The sequence below is a fragment of the Typopeltis vanoorti genome, chromosome 13, assembly GCF_054136105.1.
Source record: "Typopeltis vanoorti isolate ZY-2024b chromosome 13, IOZ_Tvanoo_1.0, whole genome shotgun sequence".
Taxonomy (NCBI): Eukaryota; Metazoa; Arthropoda; class Arachnida; order Uropygi; family Thelyphonidae; genus Typopeltis; species Typopeltis vanoorti.
In genome coordinates, this window is record NC_143561.1 from 2,991,201 (window position 1) to 3,003,373 (window position 12,173).

General features: G+C 35.6%; 1 protein-coding gene across 1 annotated transcript in view; it reads left to right on the top strand.

Moving 5' to 3' along the window:
* zda (peptidyl-prolyl cis-trans isomerase zonda) overlaps positions 1 to 12,173 on the top strand; it is a 308,048-nt gene that overhangs the window by 207,463 nt on the left and 88,412 nt on the right. Inside the window, exon 9 of the mRNA XM_090402905.1 lies at positions 3,274 to 3,363. Coding sequence (XP_090259031.1) covers positions 3,274 to 3,363 — 90 coding nt within the window. The remainder of the gene's footprint in view (positions 1 to 3,273; positions 3,364 to 12,173) is intronic.

Here is a 12,173-nt window from a genome sequence, read left to right on the forward strand (position 1 = left end):
AAGTGTAATCTGTGTAGGCTGCAAAAGGAAGTAGTAAGTAAGAGATTAAGAAGCATTTTATGGAGAGTGGTAAGAGCATGGGAATGCATTGCCATGTGACCAGGTAGGTGGTAGTTAGAATTCAGAGACCAGCGAGTAAGCTAAGTAAGCTAGTGTCAGGTCTGTAGAATGCTCCTTATGAGAATAAGTTGGAAGTTTTGGAACCTACATACCTATCCTTCTTATGAGAATAGGTGTGGGTTGCAAAGTTTAGTTCATAGGTAGAAGGGGGGGGGGACACAAAAGAAACTTAGAGGTTATTAAAGAGGTTCTATGAGATTGACACAAATGAAAATTTTCAGTACCTGACAAATAGCAGGTCATCCTGAAACTTTTGTAGGAATGTGGTTAGTAAGAGTGTGTGCAGGATAGATTTTTTACTTGATGTATGCTTCAGTAACGAAATACCATGAGTAGACATAATACTTAAAATTATAATAATAATTTTAAGTTTAATTCTAATTAAACAATAATTGACATATCCACAAGGCACCACCTCAGTAGCTAATGTAAGATAACTAAAAAAGATCATTAAATATCCTAAACTTATTAAAAAAAAAACTATATATATGTATATACAAATACAAATGTTAGGAAAGATTAGTTGATTTGTAGAGTACTGTCTCCCATAAAGGGGATTTACGTAGACCATCGGATCTGTTTAAGTTTGGGGAGTGAAGTAATGTTTCACATGTTTCTTTGTAAGCCATTCCATGAGGAACCGACTTTTGTGAATGACTTTTGTCTTGTTCCAATGAACTCTATGTTCCTCTAGTTGGTAACTTCAATCAAACTTAAAGTTTTTCTTCTGCCAATATACATCAGAAGAACCTACCATGAGACTATATTATTATTATTATTATTATTATTATTATTGACAACTCCAAGGAGTCCTTAGACTCATCGAGGGAGGCCCTAAACATCATGCTTTGCCTTGAACTCATTTCACTCATTCACCACTCTCCAAGTAAAAAACCTAGTTCTAACACCCTTGCTAACCACACTCTTGCCCATGGAAGGCACCTAGTCCTCCCACCACCAGTCCTGTTCCGAAAAATATCCTCTGAATTAATCTTATAGAAATCCTTCAGTAATTCGAATGTCTCAATCATATCACCCCTTTTCCACCTATCAACCAATTTCTGCAACCCACAAATCTTCAAACTGTTTTCATAAGGTTCATTCCATAGACCTGCTATCATCTTGGTCACTCGCCTCTGGATCCTTTCCACCTTCTCCCCATCAAGAAGAAACCTAGGTGACCAGATCTGGGCACAGTAATCAAGATGGGGTCTTATCAAGGCTCGATGACTAGCTTATCTCTGCTCGTCAAAGTATTCTTCAGCATCCAAGTGATTTGATGAGTTCATTTAGCCACTTTTGTAATGTGCCCCCTAAACTTCAACTCCCTATCCACCAACACTCCCAAATCCCTGGCCTCATCAATCTCCTGGAGTACGGTTCCACCAATGTGGTATACTGCTGCTAATCTTTTCACCCCGAAATACATAACTTTGCCACATTAAATTGACATCCATTCTCTTTAGCCCAGTCCTCCAATCTATCCAAATCATCCTGCATAATTTTGACATCATGTGCATTCACTATTGCTCTACCCAACTTTGCATCATCAGCAAACAAATGAACAGTTCCTCTTAGATCCTTTCCTATATCGTTAATGAACAAATTAAATAGTAGTGGTTCAAGAACATAACCCCTGCTGCACACCACTAGTCACAGGTCATCTTGTGGACTCTACTCCTGAATAAACTACTCTCTGATATCTCTCCATCAACCACCCTCCAATCCATCTCACCAACCCTATATCCATCCCCATATGCTGCAGTTTACTGATTAGAATTCCACGTGGTATCCTGTGAAAGGCCTTAGCAAGGTCCAGCAGTATCACTGTAAATTGTGTTATAAAACGTGAGCAAGTTACTGAGGCATGATCTACCCTTCACAAAGCCATGCTGTCCCCCATACAGTATCCCATTTTCATCTGTCCATTCCTATATTTTTCTCTTGACTACTTTCTCCAAAACCTTGACAACCACTTCTCATGTGCTGATCGGTCGTAATTTGCAACAGCAGTCTTGGCACCTCAGGACTAACCCAGATCCGAGACTCAAATTAAACAAAATGGTCAAAGGCAATGTGTTTTGACAATTCTTTAGCTGCTTCACGTAAGACCCGAGCTGGTATACCATCCAATCCCACAGATGTATTCATCATTAAGGTTTTGTAATATGCTATTCACCTCCATTTCATTCCTGCAATATCACCATCTGGATGATATACTCTTGCAAAGTGCACGCTCAGTAATTCCACTATATCAACTGATTCAGTTACTTCCCTACCATCGGCATCCCTTAAAATCATTCTGCCATTCTATAATAACAGCTATTACTATTAACATATATAACTATTATTTTAATAAAGGCTATTATAGCCTGTTTTTGTTTAGGAGAATCCCTTATTTTAAATACATTGGCTATTATTACTCAAAAAAGGGGTGTGTGTGTGTATATATATATATATATATATATATATATATATATATTTTTTTTTTTTTTTTTAGGGAATTATGGGTGAGTATAGAAAGCAATTATAGCAGAATAAAAGAGGTGGAAAAATTTTGTACATACCTTGTTTTGATTCCAGGATGTCTTCCAATTTCATGATCCTGCTTAAGGTTGTTTATAAAGAGGGGGAGGAAGGAGGAAGGGAGCGTGGGGGTGTGTTTTGACGTGGGAAAATAAATTTCGAAACCTGGGTTTCCAAATTTATTTTCCCACGTCAAAACACACCCCCACGCTCCCTTCCTCCCCCCCCCCCTTCCCCTCTTTATAAACAACCTTAAGCAGGATCACGAAATTGGAAGACATCCTGGAATAAGGTATGTACAAAATTTTTCCACCTCTTTTATTCTGCTATAATTTCTTTCTATACTCACCCATAATGCCCTAAAATATATATATCCCTTTTTTTGAGTAATAGTAGCCAATATATTTAAAATAAGGAACACTCCTAAACAAAAACAGGCTATAATAGCCGTTATCATAATAATAGTGTTTAAGAGGAGTAGCATGGGAATTTTCCCAGAAATTATACCTAAATATATAACTTGAAAATAATTGCTAACGTATTCTCAATTTTACGCTACTGTATTGTGTAAATCCTAAAAAATCCTTCAAAATTTATCTGTTTTATTTCTTTATTTTCTTTCTTTAGTTAGAAGCATATGATGCAGCTTTAAAATCTGTCGAATTAGTTCTAAAAGTACAGCCAAAAAATGTGAAAGCATTGTTTAGGAAAGGAAAAGTAAGTAAGAATTTTCACTGAATTTACAGGTTGTTTGGATAACTTTGCATGATTTAAAGATTGTTAACATATGCTATTCATTCACTTTTTCATTTATTTACTTTAGTTACCTTATGTTTGTCTTTAATATAGGCATGATTAACTTTAAAAAGGATTAACTGAGATTTACATAAGAATGTATTTATCAAGCTTTTAGTTTAAGGAGCACCCTGCTTAGCCTACTTTTTGGTTACAATTTATGTATAAATTAAGGTAAATTGGCCAAATGATAGCATCTTAGTAACATCAAAAAAAGTGAAATGGTATGGACCTACCTTCAAAATTCCAAATCTTAATATGTTAAATGCTTCCAATTTTTCTAATGTATGAATGCAGTTTAAAACTTGTGCAGTAACATCAAAATTTTAGTAAGTCACCTAACTGAGAAGTAAAAACCATTTAAAAATTATAAACCCAAGCATTAAAGGAGCAGTGTTTTTCATTCTCCATGCAGGCAAATCAACCATGAGAATATGTGCAATTTTCAGACAGAAAATAGTGGTGACTGGTAGTTGGTATTTTGTCTATTTGGGAAAATTAAGTAGCGTAGATGGTTAGCTGGGTGTGTAGAGTGGAGTTGTAGAGTACAATGCCCTTCCTTGGAGGTGGAGGTGTCAAGTAGTAATAATAAGAGTAATAATAAAAGCACATACAAGTATATAAGAACATAAGTTACCTTCATATCTGTGCTATTAGTGTGTTCTTTCATGTGGTTATATCAATTGTTTCAGTATCGTTTTTGTCTAGGTTTTATCGCAACTCTCCAGACCCCCCCCTCCATAAAACAGGGTGTTTCAGTTATATTATAGCGTTTGTTACAGGCATAATATACAAACAAGATGGTTGCAACTATGTGAGTACCGACATGGAGAGAGATGTGTTTAACTGCAACAAGGCTCCAATGTTGAGTTCCCCACACTTTGAGAAACTCAAGTTCGTGGCCAGTCTCAGTGCTGTAAACATGCACAAGATTGAGCAGAAAGTGTTTTTAGTCAAATCATGTTGGACTATGGTTCATTCAAGGTTACGCACTCGAAATTCAGAAAATTTTTTAATGTTGCAGTGCAGTCAAAAAGTGTGATACAGAAGATGGTGAAAAAACTGGAGACAACAGTCACAGTGGTGAATGTCCATGGGGGCAGCCATCCTGCAGTGACCGAGGGAACAGTCCAGGATGTGCGTAACAGGTTGCTTAACTCACTGAGCAAGTCCTCATGGCAACTGTCCCAAGAAATTTTCTCTTGTTACCTTCAACTTGCCACAGAGCAGCAAAAAAGGGAGCATTCACCCTTGCATAGCGAGCGTCCGCAGTGCAGGAACTGCAGGGGCCCAATTTCACAAAAAGGATATTATACTGCAATTGGTTTCATACCTTGAATGAATGGCTGAAAACTATGACATTCTGGACAACATTTTTCTCATATGAAGCATGCTTTCACCTGTCTGAATACATCATTTTGCAGAATACGTGTTTGTGGGTCGAAGCGAATCCACATGTGTACCACAAAATTATAAAAATGATGCGTCTCCACAAATAAAAATGGTTGTTATTAATAGAATGCTAGAAAAAATCTAAAAAAACTTTATTCTTCTGTCTATAGTATAGAGTAATGAAATAATTCACTATCATCACAATACAAATTTATACACTTTCAATTTATTTTTTTAATTTGATGATTTCACATGAAATGACCCTTATGAATAATGTCCCTTATAGCTGCCCATTTTGCATTAATTTATGCTTAGCAGTTTATTCTTGGAAGTAAATTTTTTAAGCTGAAATAGTACAAAATGGGCAAAAGAGGTTCTGTGAAAAGTGGTTCACAGACAATTCATCGTGGAAACTATTCATTGCAGAAAAAATTTGTTAGAAAATTGAAATGATATTGCATTGAATGGCTATTTATATTAAATATATTAAATGATATTGCATTGAATGCAAAATAAATTTCAGAAAATATAGTTTTTTTATGTATTTATGTATTGTTTAGATTTTACTTAGATTTTCATATTTTTATTCTTATACAATGAAAGTAATATATTTATTGATCAGTGAGTTTCCTAATTTCAGTTTTATTGTAATTTTTATTCATTTTAACCTGGATGGAAATCCTGCTTAAATTCCATGACCAAACATGGAAACCACTTATGCCACTTCAGGCCTCCAATAAACAGTACTGTGGTCTCACATCAGATGACAAAATTCATCTCTTACCTAAAAACGATTACAAACATCCCAGCCCATTGCGAGTTTCGAATCCACAGCTCATTGGTAGGAGAGGGTATGCTAATTGGTTGTTACCAACATGATATTTCTGATTACAGTTTTATTTTTGAATGTTTCACGAGATAAATAATTCTTAAATTTTTTAAAATAAATATTTTTTTAAAAAATATTTCTTATATGGGAAATATTTATTTTTTTTGTTTCTCATATATCCGAAGAATTTTTGTGCAATTAATTTTCCCACAATGAATTGTCCAGACACACCTGAAGGTACCTGGCTGTCATCTTGAACAATATTTAGTTTATATGAAAATGCAAATAAAAATCAAAAAATACACACGTTGAATATTGAAATGGAATAAAAATTATGAGAGAGTAACAGAGCACATTTCTTTGAGAGTAATTATTCATCACGATGAATAATCTTCCTCAAAGAAATGTGCCCTAAGAAAAAAAAGCTACAAATAGTATTAATTTAATTAATCATCATGATTAAGTATAATAGATACAGTATGGCACAAAAAAAAAGTACTTGAACAACTACAATGATATATTTTATGAAGTTAAGGGTTTAATTGATAAAGAGATATCTGTTTATACTTAATATTCGCATCCACAACTATCAGTGGAATCTTGGTCGAATAAATAATTAACAATGGCAGATTACGTGTTAGAAATGAGCAGCTTATATTTCAAGACAGGTTTCATAGTGCATTCTAAGGTTCTCTGTCATCTTGAAGAACAAGGGTTGGGACTACTGCTGGACATATTGTGTAATTTGAACTAAGGTAGTTGAACAAGATTTGAAGGCAGGTCATGGTGGAATACTCATTCCTTCAACATAAACCAGATGAAGGCATCAAGCGATGTGAGATCAGGAAAACGTGAATGTATGGAAATTCTGTGAACCTTAAAATGAGCCTACTGGAGAAGTGCTCTGATAAATAGGCTCTGGAACCATGTAATGTGTTGCTGGTTGCTTCGTTCCATTAGAATACCTGCCAGTGAAATGGAATGTTTTTTATGACACATCCTATACAAATCCTGGGTGAATGGAACCAATACATTCTCAGTGGTCACGGTTACACCACCCTCTTGAATGAAGTAGGACCCAACTGAACCATGGCCAGAAACTGCACACCATGCGGTGACCTTCTCGCTGCAAAGAGGTTTCTTTCGACAAATTCAAGTCTTGAGAAACCAAGAAATCTGTAAATTCATCTGTTTACATGACTGTTTAGGCTTCATCTGAGATCCAGACATTATGGAGAAAGGATGGATCTTTGTAGACATTATTGCTTGGGGCATGTTTATGAAAATGATGAACAAACTGCCTCACAAATCTCGGCTTGTACCATTTGCTATACCAACTCTGCATGAATGAAAATAATGCTCAACAATTCCAAATCAACACCATTGCTACAGCTAAATATAATAGTCTATTATATTTATATAATAAATAAATATAATAGTGTAGACTCTACACGTGCCCTTCTGTTAATGTGCATGCAGTCGAACGGCATGTCGCATACCACGTTTGCTAACAGAGGTGTCGAAGTTCAGTAGTGTTTTAGTTTTTTTTTCCCTGCCATACTGTATAAGAAATGTATAATATTAAATAGGATTAAGTATGTTTGATTGTAAAGCATGGTTTGAATTCCAGCTATCTTGGTAGGAATGCTAAGATTAACCTGAAGAGTAAAAAAAAAATTAATGTAATTAAGCATTTCCTTTGAACCATTTTATATGACATATTGGTGGCTTCAGAAGAATTCATGAAGTATTTTGCAAATATGTGTGTGAGCACCAGTCAGTTAGCAAATGGAATGGCTTACTGAGGATGAAGATTTAGCATTAGATGGACCTCAGGAGAAGGAAATCATTTATCCTAAAATCATTCGCCAGTGACAAGATTGGATGTGGTGAAGATATCTTGTTTGGTAGTTAACAAATGTATGTATGTCAGGAGTAATATACTTTTAAACCTTCAGTGAATTATTTTGATCATCTTATTATTGTTATTGACAAAGTAATTAAAAAAAAGTATTTATGAATTGTATCCAGGTTATTTTTGATAGGAATGACTGGTTCAATAGGGTGCATCATGTATTTGTAAATGGAAATAGATTATTGCAAATCTTATTACTTTTTTTTTAAAATAAAATTACCTTGGTTTGTGTGTGTGACGCACGCATGGTTGCATCAATGCAGATATTGCAAAACCTTTAACACATCAGAGCCATGTGTAGTCAGGGTGTTGAGAAGAAAGAAAGAAAGAAACTTATTTTTTGAACAACTAAAAGGATTGAAGGTTGTCCTTGTGTAACTTTATGTGTGGGGAGTTTGAACAGAAGATTTTTCATTTTAAGAAGCTAAACATAGAATCATGTAACATTTTCACTTTTGCATAATTAATAAATGTGTTTCTTTATCGTTTCATTATTTAATGGCTATGTTTTAGTTTGGTGATTATTTTAGTATCGTAGTACATATTTCAAACCGTATTGCTAACAGCATCTGTTTTAACAATGGTAGTTTAGGAAACAAATAGGCCATAAATGCAAGTATCTGCTGTATATGATTTGGTAAAAAAGCAGTATTAAATAATGTTAGTTGAATGTACATTATTTAGAAAGAGTTAATGAATACAAAGATTTGTGCATTTTGGTTGATAGGGAATTTGAGCCTGGAATCATATTTTTTATTTAAGTAAGGAAGTTATGATACTGTTATACAAGTTTCTGTCAGACAAGCATTGGATTATTACTCATGACTTTATTTACCAAAGAATTTAAATGGATGTCCAAAGTATCTAGAGGAAATCAGGTGTGTGTGTGTGTGTGTGTGGAGTAATTATATTGAGACAGGAGTGCTTAAGGGTCATAGCTCTCTAACTGAGAGGAGGCCTCCACATATTCTTTAAAGGAATGAGGAGAACCGACCAGAGCTTCTGACCTAATGGTCAGAAACTCTGGTCGGTGAAGCTAAATAGAGCTTCACCTTCTCTTGGTGCACCCTGTTAGGTAGGTACCTGGATACTGAATGAAGATGGGCTAGCAATTTCGGATTTAGCCGACCAAATTGTATTCTTATTGACTTAAACCAAAATGTAAAATGATGGTACAACATGACAGAATTTCCTGACAGCTGTAGCATTGCCTGGTTAAACAAGGGTCCCCTGTTTTCCCCAGCAAACCAGGGAGAACAGTGAAAGGTCAGCTACAGGAACAAATCCTGAAACATGCCCCAACTCAACATCACCAGAGTTCAAGATAGGTACTATCAATATAAGAAGCCTGAATGGCAAAGAAATGGACCTAGATCAGGAATTGGATAAGTACCAAATCGACATAATAGGGGTGACTGAAACAAAAAGACAAACTAGTGAGATCTTTCTGAGCAATAATATAAAATGTTACATTCAGGCAATGACAATCAAGGAAAAGAAGGAGTAGCTATAGTATTCAACACTAAATATGAGGCTAATCTTCTTGAATGGCAGGCAGTCTAAAGTAGAGTAATGTGGGCAAATATGAGAATGGGGAACTGGACAATGAGACTTATTTGTGCCTATGGTTCCACAGAAGGTTCTACTAAAGTAGAAATGGAGGAATTTTTTTAGGCTTTGGAGAAATCAACTGACACTACGAAAAAGGAAAAGTTGATTATTGTTAGCAATCTAAATAGCAGAGTAGAAAATGATTGTCAGACACAAAAATATTTTGGTAAAATTTGGAGAAAATAATGGCAAATATTTTCTGCTCAGGACATGGACTGGTTATTACTAACACCATGTCCCAACATAAAATTGTGCACAAATTCACATGGAGAGATGAGGCAAGGAATAAGAAAAGTGTCATTGACTGTGTTATTGTTGATAGTCATGTTTTCACACTGGTGCAGGACACTACAGTGTACAGAGCATTTGAAATTGGAAGTGATCACCATTTAGTCTTGAGCAGGATACATTTGAATTTTATATTAAAAAGAGGAACACGTAAGAAAGTTTTAAAGTGAATTAAAGGTGAGTAGCTCACAGATGTGAACTGTAGATTAAAATACACAAACATTATTAAAAAAAAATGAAAGAGTTTGAGAACAGAAACCAAACCTTGGAGATTTCGTGCCAAATCCTGAAGAAAACATTGATTGATCAGCCAGAGAGGCATGTTGTGAGGTTGTCTTGTCTGCAATGATAGAAAAATCAGAACTCCATGGTGGATAGAGGAATTTAAAGAGACAGTGAAGGAAAAGAAGAAGAAAGCATGACAAAAGCTCCTGGCAAATAATTTAGCTTCTGCTCTTAGAGAATACAGAGGCAAACGTAAACAAGCAAAACACTATGTGGCGCTAGCTAAACAAAAGTCGTGGCAAGACTTTGGTGAGAACATAGAAAATAAATATCAAGAAGGTGGCAATATACATCCTCTGTTCAAAAAGAAACCAAACTTTTCGAAAATAGAAGAAACTAGTGGCACCACCTGTTGTATCTTTTTGTTGTCAAAAGTGGCAACCTTCATTAGTGCTGTGTCAACTGTTTATGACATTTGTTTCATTAGAAGCCGAGTTATAGTGCTAAAAGTGACAGTGTGTTTTGACGAACGGTCAGAAAATGAGTTTCTAACAGAGAGCCGCGATTGACTTGTGTGTTAAACTTGGTAAAAGTTTTACCGAAACGCATCAAATGCTTCAAAAAGCATATGGTGATAAATGCTTATCCTGTACTCAAGTTTACGAGTAGTTTAAGTGATTTCAAAGTGGTCGTGAGATGCATGAGGATGACAAAAAGCTGGGCCATCCAAAAACTGGACTGAGCGAAGTTAACATCCGAAAAGTGTGTGATTTCATCAAAGAAAACTCGAAATCGACCGTTGGATTGAAGATAAATTGGGGATTCCAAAATCAACTGTGCACAATATCTTGACCGAAAGTTTGGTCCTTCATAAATTGAATTCGTGATTTGCTCTCTACAAGTTGACTGATGACCAAAAAATATATTGAACACTGCAAGGACTTCATTAAAACTGCTCATAAGGACTCAGACCTCCTTGAAACTATCATTATTGGTGATGAAATGTGGTGTTTTGAGTATGAGACGGAAAAAAAGTGGCTGAATGGAGACCACCAGAAGAATGGCATCTGAAAAAAAGTCACTTAGAGAAGACAAAAGTAAAGACAATACTGATTTATTTCTATGATTCCCTTGGAATCATAGAAATAAATCAGTAGAATCGAATCGTAGAAATCGTAGAAACGAATTTTCCACATTATCCATAAAGAATTCGTTCCACCTGGCCAAACGGTCAATGGTGATTTTATCTTGAAGTTTTGAAGCGATTGATGGCGAGAATTCATCTCATACGGGTTGAATATCCTGATGCGGGCAGTTGGTCAGTTTTGCACGATAATGCACCAACTCATCGTTCGAACATTGTGAGACAGTTTTTGAGTAAAAACCAAGTTTGTGTTGTGTGTTGGATCACTTGCCGTATTCATCTGACTTTAGCACCCTTGACTTCTTTCTCTTCCCCCGACTTCTTTTGCCGATGAAAGGAAAGCGATATGGCACCATTGAAAACGTTCAAGCAGCAGTATCCCAAAAACTGATATATTAAAAAACTCATTCAACGAATTAATTGACCATGCCAAACTCTGTATCGAAGCTGAGGAAGAGTATATTGATTGAAATAAATGATTTGAATAATTATAGTTGGCATGTGTTTTATTTTCTATCAATAATTTGGTTTTTCTCTTTGGACAGAGGGTGTATTCTGGAGGTTGTTGAAAAAGCTCAGAAATGGAGGAAATAGTGCTGTAAATGGAATAATAGATGATAAGATAACATGAAAACTAGAGAAAAGCGAGAAAAAGATGACTCTTAAATTATTTAAGGAATTTACAACATATATTGGAATATTAATTAAAAGAAACTTTAATAAATACCTCCTATATTTTGGCAATGTCACATTGCCATCTTCATGGGAACATACAACAATGACACTTGCACGCAGGCACCACAAAAAGCAAATGAAGCAGAAGAGAGAAAACTACTTTTGTTCCTAGAGTCCTAAAAGTGTCCTCCTCTAGTGGGCTGTATTGGGTTGTTTTGGCTGTTGGGCTGAAGTTCTCAAGGTGCAAGCTTCCCAAATTTGGGACAGTCTCATGCACCCAAATTTCTTGAGGTTTAGAAAGTTCTTTCTTCTGTTACTTGGAAGCCTGAGGCACTCAACGCACTGGCACATAGCCACAATTTTGCCATATCTCCTAAGAAAATACCTGCCAAAGAAATAATGATTCAGATAGAACATGGTATCCACAACCTTCCAAACCATATCGCCAACAATATCAGACTGGATGTAGCAGGTGTTCTCACCAAAGCAAGACCACCAAAAACCAACACATCCAAAGGAGAATGTAAAGCTCTACAAGAAATGAAGAAAAACAAAGAAATAGTAATCACCAATGCGGATAAAGGAAATGCCACTGTGGTTCTCAACCAAACCAACTACACAGGTAAGCTTAATGCTTTATTGTTAGATCGGGC